The sequence below is a fragment of the Bidens hawaiensis genome, unplaced genomic scaffold (assembly GCF_021521415.1).
Source record: "Bidens hawaiensis isolate Kalapana, Puna unplaced genomic scaffold, B.hawaiensis_p1.1 tig00013696_1, whole genome shotgun sequence".
Taxonomy (NCBI): Eukaryota; Viridiplantae; Streptophyta; class Magnoliopsida; order Asterales; family Asteraceae; genus Bidens; species Bidens hawaiensis.
In genome coordinates, this window is record NW_027492166.1 from 639,246 (window position 1) to 654,219 (window position 14,974).

The 14,974-nt window shown below is 32.9% G+C and overlaps 2 protein-coding genes and 1 long non-coding RNA gene across 4 annotated transcripts; 1 reads left to right on the plus strand and 2 right to left on the minus strand.

The window, feature by feature from the left end:
* Positions 1-112: 112 nt before the first annotated feature.
* LOC143544716 (putative mitochondrial import inner membrane translocase subunit TIM21) lies at positions 113-2,903 on the minus strand. Its single transcript, XM_077036748.1, has 7 exons — positions 2,747-2,903; positions 1,860-1,996; positions 1,060-1,238; positions 938-986; positions 750-869; positions 396-559; positions 113-316 (listed from the first exon to the last, which is right to left on the minus strand). Exons 1-6 carry the CDS (start codon positions 2,901-2,903, stop codon positions 401-403), a joined length of 801 nt encoding a protein of 266 aa, XP_076892863.1. The 3' UTR covers positions 113-316; positions 396-400.
* A 3,227-nt stretch (positions 2,904-6,130) lies between these two features.
* On the plus strand, positions 6,131-14,564 carry LOC143544718 (uncharacterized). Of its 2 annotated transcripts, none has more exons than XM_077036749.1 (4): positions 6,131-6,848; positions 7,872-8,019; positions 8,091-8,187; positions 14,151-14,564. In XM_077036749.1, exons 1-4 carry the CDS (start codon positions 6,685-6,687, stop codon positions 14,432-14,434), a joined length of 693 nt encoding a protein of 230 aa, XP_076892864.1. In that variant the 5' UTR covers positions 6,131-6,684; the 3' UTR covers positions 14,435-14,564. The 2 variants fall into 2 exon arrangements, with proteins under 2 accessions (XP_076892864.1, XP_076892865.1); XM_077036750.1 differs by having other exon boundaries at positions 6,137-6,848; positions 14,166-14,564.
* Positions 13,096-13,598, minus strand: LOC143544719 (uncharacterized). Its single transcript, XR_013137298.1, has 3 exons — positions 13,470-13,598; positions 13,320-13,412; positions 13,096-13,250 (listed from the first exon to the last, which is right to left on the minus strand). It is a non-coding gene; the product is annotated as an uncharacterized LOC143544719 (long non-coding RNA).
* Positions 14,565-14,974: the final 410 nt, after the last annotated feature.

Here is a 14,974-nt window from a genome sequence, read left to right on the forward strand (position 1 = left end):
ATGTGAAATCCTGTATACATGACTCATTTTCTATGAAGAATTTCATTTATTAAACTAATGTAGCATATGTTTTGGCTACCTTTTGTTTGATACATGTGTAACCTCTTTCATATTTCAGAATCTTTTTTGTTTATGTTATGAAATTAGTCAGAACTACTGACACCAAAGGAAGATGATACAAATATCTATATGAACATAATGTCAAAAAAATAATCATAAAAAAACTTGATCAAACCATCCATACTAGCGTCTTGAACTTATAATAGAAACAAACCAATCTCATTTGAAAAACCGAGACAGGTGTGTTATCATTTACCTGCTCAAACACAAAATAAACACCTATCATATAAAATTTGTTATTTTTTTATAAAATCAGGAATGAAAATGATAAATACCATGATCAGGCAGGAAGATAAGATTCAAGTAACATTCTTGATGGGGATGGTGAGTTAATCTCAACTTGCAGATACATAAACTTCCATTGTTTATCCTCTTGGTCCTTAAACATCTCCGTAAAAACCCTACCCGCTCCATGTGGGCCCCGGATATAAAACTGAACCTACAAACAAACATGCAATCATTAATCAAAAGTGTAGGAAAGTAAAAACTGAGAGTTAACGGGTGCAGGTTAGTTATTTTTAAAAGTGGGTGTAGGTTGGATATTTTTGAAAGCGGGGTTGCAAAGTGCATCCGCCTGTTCACCACAAGGGTGCAAAAAGTTCTTATTTCTAACTTATATTTACACTAACTTCAACATGCTCAACACCATCATCATCTTTCCAAACTCTATTAGGGATCCGTTGACGGGCCGCTCGGTTTCTACTTTCTTGACCATACCCAGTAATCGGTGAGCCGATCATGACATAAACCTGATACACGTTAAAGCATATTACAAACAAGATTCATTTCAAACACAAATCTTGAACAATGAAAAAACCTGACTATCATCTTGAATTCTGCGCAGGGCTTTGTTAAAAACTTTGTACCTGAAACAAAGAATAAAAGATCGTAAATTAACGAATAAGTAAAAAATATATAATATCTGTCACAAAGCCTTACTCTTTTGGTTCAAAGATAAGTTCTTTGAAAACACCATAACCTGCAGCGGCAGCGATCCCAAGGCCCGCTAGAATAACAACACTATATGAAGCTCCTTCTGTAAATGTCATCGGCTTTTCGGGTATATTGTAAGTAGGTGCATCAAATGGATCTTCAACAGTGGTAACTTCTTTCCTAGTCTATAAAAGTAAAGAGAAAAAGTTCGGATGTTAAACGTTTAAAAAAGTTTCGATAAACGTATAAAATTTTTTGCAAAATAAAACGAATTTTCAAGTTCTACCTACAAAGTGTTGAATTCTAAAAACCAATTTCCTATTACTGCTTACCATATATTGTGAAGCATCAAGCAGAGCAATTGTGAAACAAAAACTGTTTGTTTTTTTTTTTACATAAATACACAATAAGATTCTAATAACAAACACTGTACTATGCCTATTGCACAACCCTTAAAACATACGTGTTCTTAACATATGTCTGTACCACGTGTTCGCTTTTTAGCCTCTAACCTAGTGACATTATCTTCGTCAGAAGTCGCCCCAAAATTTTGATTTGGTTGGGAGGTCTACAAAGTAGGTTTTGAAGCAACCTTAGAAGTCACTGACTTCATATCAATCTAATGTGAACTAAATATTAATCTAATTTAGTAATTTCATTTGTTTTGTTAGCGTGGTTAAAAATATGTCAAAGAGGTGATAAAACCCCGCAGCAACGCACTTGTAGGCATGCTCGATTGCATACATATACTAAAAAGCTTCTTCAAGGATTCTAATCTAGCATAGCAAAAGAGTACAAAATTCAACCTCTGATGCATTCTTACTTGTTGATCGTGAAGCTTTTGATGCAAACGATCTCGCTACATAATAACTTATGTTACCACCTGCGTTGATCCTAGCAAGCGGAATTCTTGACTTTAGAGAAACTATAGAGCTAAAATCTCCTGCAAAAACATTTAACCGATAATAATAATAATAACAACAATAATAATAAAAATAATAATAATAATAATAAAAATAATAATAATAATAACAGCAGCAGCAACGACAATAATAATAACTAGTTAATAAAACCCGGTCAGCCGTTGCATTGCAGCGGTGCAGCGACGAGAATTTTAAGGATATCAGTTAAGTTCGTAATGGTAACGACAATAAACCTAACAAAGTAAACGCATAGAATAGTATTCCCTTGTATAGCTTATGACCAAAAAAAATAAAATTAAAACAACGCGTAGTCGGTTGGATAAGCGTGGTCGGATACAAGTTGACACAAATTCGGTTGGTAACAGGTCAGGTTACAGCACTAGAACTAAACCAAAAAACAAATTCTTCAACGCCCAAATCAAAAATAAAAAATCAAACATATTTAAAAAAAATAAAATAAGGAATAAAACTTGCGCGGACCGGCGTTAATTTGACCGCATTGAAACAAGACCATGCTTGCGGCACCAAGTAGGGGTGTGCAAGAAACTGAAAAAAAACATGCCAGCAACCTAAAAATCCAAACCGAATAAAAACGACAGTTTGGTTTTGTGTTTTTGTAAAACCGTGCATGTAACAAAAACCGAACCGAATAACTAGAGTTTTATTTTTTATTTTGAAGTAATTTGTAAGAATTTAATATCAAATTTTTTACCAGATGTTATTTTTCTTAATCTTATAATAATAATAATAATAATAATAATAATGTCTACCAGTTTTTCTTGTATTTCCGATGATAGCATCGTTTGTGAACCGGCGAATGGCGGTTGCAGTAACCGGCGATTGGCAGGATGGAGCAGAAGATAAGGTCTTATACAAAGCAGTTAACTTGTGTAAAGAACGTGAAGAAGAAGAAGAAGATCGGATCATGGTGTTAATTGCTCTTGATGAAATTCATAAACCCTAATTTGAAGTTTATGTGCCAATTTGAACAGGGTATTATTACTACTATTACTATCATTTGATTTTAAATTTTTAAATGTAACCCCCTTTTAACTACTTATGCCATAGTTGTGCCTTCAACTTTTTATCCTATACCATAATTACCCCTTTATTTATTTAATATAAATTTTACAAAACTATGATTACTTTTGATAACTACTTAAAAAGCTTACCTTCTCTAAAGGAGGAGCATTTATAGGCAATGTTTTATAAACAGGTTCGGCTGAATCGGTAATACTCGGTTTCACATATTAGGTCGGTATTTTGAGCCCGGTAGTTTAGACGGTTTGCTTGAACATCAAACCTTGGGTATTTTTTAAAATACTGGTTTTAAGAACAATTTTTTTTATATTTTACGGCCCATATATTTAAAATCTAATTTTAGCCTACCGATTAACATTAAAACGAGTAAACTTTAGCATTATATTTTGAAAATCGGGATCTTTAGTATTATTTTTTATTATGGATCAAATGTTTTTTACAGAATCATATACTTTTGAGTTATTTTTTTAGTGAAGTTTCATTTATATGAAATTATAAATCAGACTATTTAACCCAATTGAACTACCCAGTATAATCCAATCCAGCCGGTTGTACCATTTTTTAACTTAATCCGATATAAGTTAAAACCCATTTTTAAAGCATCGTTTATAGGCCATTTATAGTTGGTGTTCTAGTATGGTTTATCATTTATTTTGCCATTTTAACAATGACGCGGTGAAGTATTATGATGCCATTCTGGTTCAAGTTATGGTATTTACTGCTCTTTCGCCTTGTTCTTGAGTTTTTTAACTAAGGAAAGGAGAGGGAAAGATAAGAAAGTGAAGTGAAGGAAAGTAAATTTTTTTTAATTAGGTGTGTTCTTGAGTTTGAAGGAAATTAGAGGAAATGAAAGGATAACTATGAAATGAAAGGATAACTATGTTAAAAAATAGTTATCCTTAGTAATCATCCCATTTTTGGGAGGATAATTTATTGGGAAAATATATTAATTTAATCTCTCCTAATTCCTCTTACTCCTTTCATTTCCTTCCTAAAACAAACTCAAGAACACCCATTTTTTAACTATCCTTAGTTTTTCTTTCCTTTCCCTCCTTTATAAAAACTCAAGAACAGGGCGTTTATATACGAGACATGTAAATATGCTTGAAGTGTCAAAACACGTTTAGGATTTGTTATGACTGTGTGACATGGCAGACCTTTGATCTGTATGATGATTATTCATCATGTAAGTTTCTGGTAGAAGAATATTTTTTCGGATTTTGGCTGTTCCTAACGTTCAATTGTCATTTTTTTAAACCAACCAAGTGAACATAGGAGAGGAGACCAAATAATCATGATATGGGTGTTAAGTTTAGACAACTACTTGCACAATACTTTAATTAATCCAACTAAATTGTATATGGATTTTATTTTTAGACGTTGAGTTAAATTTCTCAATATGGAAATGCATTTTCTTGATTTTTAGGTCATGTTAGCATAAATATAAAAAAATAAAATAATGATAACCATAAGATATGAAGCCATGTCAAAAACTTAATTGTATTAACATATTCCAAACAAGTAAACAGCGCATCTTTTTTCTATCTTTGATGTGTGTCTTTTACTCATCTTTCTATGATTTGAAGCTCCATATTCTTACCATCTTCACTTTTATGTTGAGAAGAAGAACTAGACTCAACAATAGCTTTCATTGCTTGAAGGCGAGGCGGATTCATCATATTGTCTCCAACGTCCTCCTGTAGGTGCAACTTCATCTCACGATGCTCTTGACATATCGCGCACCAGTGCAAGCAACAATGTACAATACACGGGTCCCAAGGCGAATTCTATACAAAATACTAAACAAAATTAGTTAACATGTCACTAATATTAGTTTGTTTCATTTAATGAAAACACATAACTTTTATACAATATACCTTCAGGTGATATTTACGTTGGAGCGATTGTCGTGCCATACCCAAATAAATACCACACATCCACCAGGCGAAGATTAGGCCCTCGGTTATGAGACATGAAGTACTTGGGTCAAATCCCGGGGTGAAAGCGGTAATGGAAGCTAAGGCCATGCCACCCTCTACACATAACGCATGGCAAATACAAGCATTGCTCATGGATATCTCATCATTTAAAGCCGCTATGTTTCGCCCAAACAACATACACGGGCAAAAAAGCCCCATCACCACCTAAACAATTAACCGAGCATTAAACAAACCACCATAAAAATACATAGCATATGCAACAATAACTAAAACATACAGCTTCCAGGATCATCTGCACAACTATATATTCCAGTAGACCAGTTCTCATCTGCCGGTGGTTCGTATGATGATGGCAAGGCTTGCCCACATTCCGGGCATCTACGATCATATAACTATCAAAACAATATTATATGTTTAGAAATCTCACGTTATACGATTCGAATTTTGTATTATATGCGTACGCACATATCGGTTAATTGTAACAGAATAAAAACCTGATCGACATTGATAGATTCATTGAGTTCTCCCGGTGTGACATCTTGTAGAGAGGTTTCTTGCTCTTTTGTAAGCTTAGCGTAAGATTTTTCTCCCATTTTTCTTTAATGTTTCATTTCAAACAAAAGAAAATTTGTCTACTATTCATGACTACCATAAAACAATTGCACGCAAATGTGTGTTTCTACGTGTTTTATGTATGCATTCTCAATTTCTCATCCATACAAATTTTTTACTTTGTAGAGAAAAAGTCTTTTGTTCGTTTAATATGTATGTACCGAACTTGATCTTAAAAGTTCCAAATTTATAGCTAATTTTGTCCTACCAATTTTGATCTGAACCAAAGTGATACTTCTTTTTTTAAATCGATTTATTATGGTTAATTTATTATGATTAACCGACCATTCAGTTATGGTTGTTGTTAATGTGTCTTCGTTAGGTGACTTTAATCGAAACCGAACCGAACCTTGTATTTTACGTTTTCCTAATATTTATATCTCTATTTACAACATTGAACCTTTAAATGTATGTTGCAGCTGACAATAACAAAGCTTGGAATATGATAACCAAACATGGAACTGTCATATTTTAACTCCGAAACTTTATAAATGAGCTTAGAACAAAGAGAAAAAACATAAACAATATATTGGAAAATTAACCGAATCTAACTAAAACCGACCCATAACTAACGGTTAACTTATAACCAGCTATGGTTAACCGAACATTCGCTTATTGTTATGATTAAGTAGTCTTCAATAACTGAACCTTGGCTATAATTATAGTTAAGCCCTCATAACTAAACTGAACCGACTTTACACATCCTTATCAGTTATATGTAGGATTCACTCCTATTAAAATTGAGCACATTAAAATACACATTTACTTTATAGTCAATCAAATAGCTCTACTCTTAAAGGTGTGTTGAAGAGCTTCTATGGTCTCATGTTTGAAACATTATTTATTGCCATAGTGGTGAGTTTTCTCCTTGATGATGTTCATAGGGTGAGTCAGGAGTGGAGGTAGTTCCAAACACGGTTAAAAAAAGTTTTAAAATAGACGCACTGATAAGTTGAAATTCAACTCCAAAGAATTGGACCGAAAATGTTGTCAGTATGAAACTATAAGGGCTCTATGGAAAATAATCAGTTATCAGTTATCACCAAACAACCTTATCTATCAATCATAGAGAAACCAATCTTCCATTTCATCTTTAAACTTTGCTACTATAAACTATGGGAGGAGGAGCCATACCAACACCCGCGACCACCACCGGAAACCACCACCCACAACCACTATGTTCTCCTATTGGTTCACCAATAGTGTATTCAAATCAACCCAGTTTTGGCCCTGTTCCTTCACAATTTGAAGTGCAAAACGCCATTTTTGATCTACAAAGGTAATTCTTTTCCTTTATTAATCTTAAAATATTTCCAGATTATGTTATGATTTTGATGAGGAAAACGGAAAATGCAACATAGATTAAAGTGCGATCCACTACGTAAGATAGAATAAATCAGATTACATGTAAATTAACGAGCCACTCATAATAACGGTAATAAATCCAGTGGTGTAGCCAGAACTTTTTTATTCAGGTTTGGAAAACTTTTAGGGACAGGGCGACCGATTGTCTATCACTAACGTTCAGGCCTTTCTGTTAGGTTCGGTTAGGTGGTTCCAACCGAGTCACATAATAAAAAAAAGCGAAGATCATATAAAAATGAAAAATTTTAAGGAAATGGGCTTAGCAAGTTATTATTTTTAACTGAAATGTGGGTTAAGGTTCGTTGTCAAGGTTATTAAGGGTGGTGTAAAAGATTCTATGGTTTGATGTCGAAATCTCTACAGGTGTGATGTCGAAATACACGAATATATAACATTAATCTTGTTTTATGGGTTCGGCTAAATTTGTTCCCTCTACGCCCCTTAAAAAATCTTAGGCTTGAATCAAATTTCATGAAACTCTAAAATATTGCCATGTTTCAGACTGGTGTCAATTCACTTGTTTTGTTTATAGTTTTCGGACAAAGACTACGATCGTCTAACAATATCCAGAGCGAGCCCTAGCTAAGGGCGAGCCGGACTCCTGGCCTAGGCACATTTTTTTCCGGGGCACTAAATTTATATGTATTTTTTTTTAATTTATAAAACCGAAAAACTTATTGGACCCTCTATATAAAACAATAAAACTCAAAACTAATACTATGATTTTGCTATTTTTATTGCTATAACGTTAATCGTCATTTAAAAGAAATTAGTTTATATACACGGCCTAAGGGCCTTTTTATCGGCTCATGCAGGGCACTTGAATTCTCAAAATCATAGTTATTAATAAGCGACTGATAATTTCAAATTATGTTGCGATTTCGATAAAAGGGGGGAATTATTTCTAGTAATGTTGTGATTTTGATTTTGAAACCAGGGCAATTAACGGATTTTGTGAAATAAACGAAATTGGGGAAATTATGGAGCAATGCAGCTATGATTCTCCAACAACAGTGATGAAGTCTTTGGGACAAAAGAGACTTGTTGATGCATATCATCTCCTGCAAACTGATCCCTTAGTTCAGGTGTTCAGGCAAATATTATCCTTTTTGTAATAATCAATAGTTAATAATCTGTATGTTCATCGATTTTGTAGAGATTAGTGCGATCAATATCATCGGATCCACAGGTGTGGGATGCGATCCTGAAAAATGATGCTGTTCAAGATTTTCAAAGGTCATTGCCACTCACAGGTAATGAATGGTGTTTATTATTTAGTTTCAAACTGATTAAACTTATTTTCATATTTAGTTTCAAACTCATTAAACCAAATAACAAAGGTGGTTTATGCTATGTTGTTTAGCTCTAACTCAATATAATACCAAATAATCTTAAATCTACTTCTACTATTATAATAAACAAAAAATTAATAATATTTTGCCACGTGACACCCTATCTTTAAAGCTTTAGATCATAAATATTTTTAATTAAAATTAAATTAAAGAAATTAAAACCTTCCATATAAACAACTAAATCTATTCCTTTTTTAATAGTTAATTATAAAATTAGTCATCAACTAATCATAATATGTGTTTTGACTTTTTTTCTATAGAAACAAAATTTCATTATCAATTAATAATTAGTGATTTCCTTTAAGTTACGTATCACTAATTACGTAGACAACTAATATATAATAGCTATTAGTTATCGTAAAATTTGTTCATTTCTATTAGTAATTTCCTTCGGCAACAACAAGAACTAAATTTCTTTAGTCTTCTTCATTCCTTAGTACTAAACACATTTATTTGATAGTGTTTGTACTCACAAACACACCCGAGGAGCCTTTCATAACTCTACTCCTCTTCAATCAATTTAACTTAGTTAGATCAAGTCCTACATCTAATTACGTATTTTATATTGCGCATCATATATTAATATTATATTCTACGCACTTTTAAGCATATGTGAATTACATGTGTATCAATTAGGTATCTTCTTGGTTGCCTTTAAAACCATTAAACCGGTCAAACTTACCACCTTGAAATGAAATCCGCCTTTAAATCAGTTGTTTATTTTTATACAATGATATACATACATTATATACTTGGGTTATAGACGTCGTATTACATGTGCTTTTTATATAAAATTTACATGTATCTATTGAATGATAACTTTTTTATAGCTCCCCTAAAAAACATGCAGGAACCAATTCATTATTCCATAACTAAATAAATATATAATATAAAAACTAATAATGTGTTAAACTAGAATATTAAAATAAAGTTGTTTTTATAAAAAACGAACGTCACCGATACAATAAACATAAAGGTGGTATCCCACTAAAAATTGTGTAAAATAATGACCAATGGTTTGATTTACGATTTTTATAATTATGGGCCATATAAACTAAACCGGACGTACTGCAGGAGATGGTTGGTCAATTTTAATTTTCTTCATGTTGTTTACGCTTTAAATTCATCACTAATGCTATTTTATACTTCTTCTACCATTCATATGATTCCTTTTTATAAATGTATTTACTTTGTCAAATGATAAGGAGATGTCTAAAAGATCAAAAGCTCACCTTATAAATTCGGAGAACGATGTTTTTAACAGGAGTTATACAAAAAAAGTATCATTCGTTTACCTGCTTATAATTAAATTTTATGGGATATGTGTTTATTTTATATTACAACTAACATATAAGATTGTACCTATTTATTTTAGTGTTTCAAGATGCATCTATGTGCCCATTGTCATGCATTTCAAATGATACTCCATTATTATTAAATTTAACTTGAATTTATTTTGAAAAATTAAAATTTAAACTTAAATTTACCAAACACATTTGTTTTAATTACATCTAAATAGTTATCATTATTATAGTCTTTATTACGAACAATGGCTATTCCGACGCCGCTGAAAAAAAGAAAACAATGAAAATTCCTTAATATAATAAACAAAAACATGATTATGCCACTTGACATCTAATTGGATCATCTTTGTGTCACCTGGCACTTCAAGATTCCAAAAATAAAACTACATCCGATTCCATGTTGCTCCAATGAAAAATCAAAAAGAAAACCAACATTTATAAAAGACAATGTAGTGCATCCAACTTATTATTATTATTAGGCGGTGCATGAACTACTGTGTTAAAAATATTTAATGTTATCACGGCTGTTTTTTTTCAGTTTGAAAGTTGGTTTCCGAACAACCAACCATTTTTTTATTTTTTTTATTTATTTGTCGGTTGGACGGCCAATATAGTCCAGTTTCTAAACACTGCTTTTATCTCAAATGAGTTAAAATATTAAAGAAGTTGAATTTTATTTGTAACAAAAATCCAAAAGAAATATTTGAATATTTTTGAATTTCCGACATGTATATGTATTTTTTTCATATTGTTTAATATGTAATTTAATATATCGTATAATACATATTTATATGAATAGTTGAACACACTTTTGTATTTCTTATAATGTTGTTGTTTGACTAAATTTATTTATTTCAACCCATGTTGCACACGGGTACGTAGCATAGTCTATAATATGTATAAATGAAACCTTTAAAAGCTCATTGGTTGCTCCCACATACTTTCGAACTACTAGATTGATTTATTCGTAAATGAATGTTTCTCATGAATTTAACCAAAATTCACGGGTATAGGTATCACAAAACCTAGATAACCCTTAAACGGGTTATAACATCTCATTTAATTAAAAATTAATTGTACCAAATATTTGATATGAAAATCCTATAAAATAGGGATATACTAAAAATTAATATCCGATTTAAAAAAAATATTATTTATAGTTAAGAAACAATTTTATAGTAAAAAAAATAAGCGAGTCATGGGTCTCACCAAACCCATATAACTTTTAAACCGAGATATATCATCTCATTTATATGTGATACCCTCTCATCATCAAACCCTATGTATATTATTAACTTGTTTACAATAAATAAAATTTAAATACAAAAAATATATAAATATTAAAACTGAATAATGTAAAACAACCATCAAAATACTGGGATAAAAGCTAGTTGTATAAATATAAAATGAATGCCCATTAATAAAAAAGCAAAGAGAAAATGAACAAAATTCAAATTTGGTATCGGTTCGTCTGAACCGAAAAAAATTTGAAACTAAATAAATAAAAAAAACATACCGATGAACACCCTAACATTTGAGACTTAGAATAATCATAGTGAGAGAGTAGTATTCACTAATTCATTGATATCGATACAAATTCATTTTGTTACTTGTTAAAGCGGTTCTTGGTCCCTTGAGGAATATGGACCAAGACCAACTTGATTAACAGATAATGTGAGTGATATTTGAGAGATATGAGAGATTATAAACACATAGTTAAAGGTGAAATGATATTCTTTGTATTCATATATCATGTGTATCGTTACAGACATTCGAGGTATATATAGGACAATATGGCATCTACACTTATAATATTGTCTCTCATGGCTGAGTATGATAGAATGTCTTATGGCTAAGCACGATGGAATTGTCATTTTCCAACTGTTCTCTGTTGTACGACCATCTTGTCTTTAGTGAGCCCTTATGGTTTCTTAATCTCCTTTCGTAACAATGTTCAGAGTATAGCTCTCTTGATCTCATTTGTACCAATGCTCATTTCCGGAGATTGTGCTGTTGTGGGATCGTATAAGTAGGAATTGGTTTTCCGAGGATACTTACCCCGTAATGGTTGTTGATGATGAGGGTCAGTTCCTTTGCTTTTTCTTTAACCGTTGCTTTACTTTTTCATAACCATATTTTTGTTGTCAATGTAGAGATGGATCTTCGTCAAATCTGAATCTTAAGGGGGCTGCTGAGGTTGAAGTTTAGGATATTGCCCCAGAGACAAGGGATGTTCCCTTCCTCGATCAGACGGCCACGATCATAACCAAGATTCGGCCCTTATCATTCCCGGCCAGAAGACTTCCCCGTCCTGTGCATCGGTACCTAAGCTTTCGGCAATATCGTAACCCGCACTAGATATTTCCAAGGACCAACCCACTGATCAAGTGGCTGCTATATTTGACACAGACTTATCTGTTCCCGATCCCGAAGCCACTGAGTCAGACGAGACTCGCCATCGGGTTAAGAGGGGTTTTGCAGATTTTGCCGGCAAGGGTTCCTTTTACAAGAATCCTGCATTTAATAGGGTTACACGTTCGAAGGCACCAGCTCTTCCATCTGGTGCTCGTTCATAAATGACTGCTATGAGTATTTTCCTTTCCCATATCTTGTTTGCGAATCTTGCTCGTGAATTGGTCTTAAGTTTCTCTGGTTTGTAGATGTGGTGATGTTGGATTGGGTGACTGAAGAAGCAAACAAGTGTGCTCGCTCTGTTGGTGATGGTGGTCGGAGTGATGAAATATATGTTCCTGGTTGGCATTTGACAGGAGATGACTTCGTTTCTCGTGCTGACGCTACCAAGGCCTTTGTCTATAATGCCAGTTTGCCTTTGGATGTGAATCACGTGCATCCAGAGTTTTCAGATGACGTGATGGTTTTCATGTTGCTCAGGATTCTTTGTACAAGGGCGAGCTCCACAGAAGGTGGATTTGGGCTCATTTGGAGATTAAAAAAGTTGAGGAGCAGTTGCTGCTGGGCAAGGATCTTCTGGCGACATCAAGATGTTGAAGAAAATCAATGCTGATTTGCAGAAGAGGTTGCCGATTTGCAAGGAACAATGCTGCTTTGGAGCAGTCTCGTGATGAGGCCCATGATGTTCTTGCCCAACGACAAGCAAAATGGCTTCTTACTGCTCATTGGCCAGATCTGCCAACGTTTTGATCCATGTTCTTAATCTATTTATTTATCATTTGTCTGCCCGTTGTGAGAAGCTTTCTGCCGGCATGTGGCATTTTCTTGTTTCATCATCTCTCTTTTTGACAGCCAACCTATATTAGACTTGCTTCGTTGTCGAAGGATAAACTTTTACTAGGCTTTGTCTTTTGGCTTTGCAGGTGCGATTTATGAACTATATAAACTTTTACCAGGCTTTGTCTTTAGTGAGCCTTTGTGTTCTCTTAATCTCCTTTCGTAACAATGTTTAGAGCATAGCTCTCTTGATCTCATTCGTACCAATGCTCCTTTCCGGGTGTTACCCTTACATTAGTCGTATATAAAGAGCTAGCAATTAGCTAAAGCCACATGTGATTTAAATAATCTTGACAAAACGAATACAAAGGATCACTCTATATATGATGCATACATGTCTAGCTAAAAAACTTATAAATACGGATGCAAATTATAAATACAAATATAAACCAAATATACTTTGTCTAATAGCTAAAAAACTTATAAATACGGATGCAAATTATAAATACAAATATAAACCAAATATACTTTGTCTAATACGCCCACTCTGCTCGAGCGGGATGTGACGCTCAAACTGGATCGGAAACTCTGAAATAGGTCCCGTACAAGACCTTATGAAAAAATGTCTGCATACTAATTGAAATCTAGAACATGCAAAACTAGGCAAATAAACAAAGGACACACTAACACTCACTATACACAATCGTAGCACGCCTAGGACGCACATGAAGTTTGATACGCAGGTTATGTAGCCAAGTGGTTTTGGCTACTACATTTGTAATGCCTCGGTATTCCGTCTTGGCACTAGACCGAGAGATTTTCGTCGGTTGACGTTTTGACGACCACAAAAACAAATTATTACCGAAATATACACAATAAAGATAGATTGTCGGTTGGCATTTTGACGACCAAGAAATATTATGATCGATGAAGTAGAAGGTGACGACAGCTAGAGATTTTGATGCTTTGGTATTATGACCTTGATAAGATAAAAGTGTTTATGGTATCATTAATCTTGATGAAAACGAATACAAAGAATTAACCCTTTATATAATATGCAACTAACAAACCATATAAATATGGACATAAATCTATTATTATTATTATTATTATTATTAATTATTATTATTATTATTATTATTATTATTATTATTATTATTATTATTATAAACCACGAATATAAACCAGATATACTTCTAAGTTCTAATATTGGCGACCTAACAATTTTGGTAGTCAAATTGTTTACAATTGTACACGTTTGGTCCCTCTATTATGATAAATGACATTATTGACTCAATCTCTTACAAGTATGTAACAAGATCAAACCCCCAAAGTGGGTAAAGATACTAAAAAATCAATGTAAACTAACAGTGGTCATAACAACAGAAATAGAAGAAGAATGCACAGACTACAAGCAAGAATCCAATTCAACATCTGTTATCATTAAGTGGATTTTTGCAATCATGAAATCGAAAATCATTGAGTTCATCGAGAAACTAGAGATTTTTGTGTTTGAAAGAGTATATTCTGCGACTAAAAAGACGACATCCACAATGAAAGATGATGACATTTTGGAAGAGAAAGTGCGATCTTCTCTCCTACTCTCGGTAGTCGTACTTGTGATAGTCTTAGTGACAAGGAGCATGGAGATATGAGCAATTAATTTATGCTATCATTTTCATTTTATATGTTTGAAGTTCTTTTGTGTAAGTCACTAAATTTCATTGGATAATGTTGTTTGTATATATGTTAGGACTACAAGAACTATATAAACGCTTTCTTGTATTGGTTTGTTGAATTGTACATATGTCAAAATTTGACGGTTACATAATTGTCTCGATACATTTGTCAAAATTTGAAATGATTGGTACAAGTCTTTATTCTTGGCAAATTGGATTTTAATGATCTCAATTTAGAAAATAGTTGTCACCCGGTCTTAACTTTCACACTATTTGTTTTCATTGTACCCCCGTTTAAAAAAAAACTTAACGGCGTTAAGTTTATTCTATATTTCAAATTGATGTTATAGGGATTTCGTTCGGAATGAGTATACGAGTCAATTGGTGTAAAACTTACCTCAACACAGTGGTCTAAACGACTAAATAGGATGCTTCAGTTATGGTGTGTAAACTTTTAATTAACAAAAATCAAGCTGTTTGGACCACCGTTTCGAGGTAAGTTTTACATCAATCAAT

Bases quoted from the DNA above. Each gene is read 5' to 3' on its own strand.
- LOC143544718 (XM_077036749.1), top strand. From the start codon at position 6,685: ATGGGAGGAGGAGCCATACCAACACCCGCGACCACCACCGGAAACCAC. The intron at 6,849-7,871 runs GTAATTCTTTTC...TTTTGAAACCAG, and splicing joins GCCATTTTTGATCTACAAAG to GGCAATTAACGGATTTTGTG. The intron at 8,020-8,090 runs GTGTTCAGGCAA...TCGATTTTGTAG, and splicing joins AAACTGATCCCTTAGTTCAG to AGATTAGTGCGATCAATATC.
- LOC143544716 (XM_077036748.1), bottom strand. From the start codon at position 2,903: ATGATCCGATCTTCTTCTTCTTCTTCACGTTCTTTACACAAGTTAACT. The intron at 987-1,059 runs GTAAGGCTTTGT...TCTTTGTTTCAG, and splicing joins CTTATCTTTGAACCAAAAGA to GTACAAAGTTTTTAACAAAG. The intron at 870-937 runs GTTTTTTCATTG...AACGTGTATCAG, and splicing joins GAATTCAAGATGATAGTCAG to GTTTATGTCATGATCGGCTC.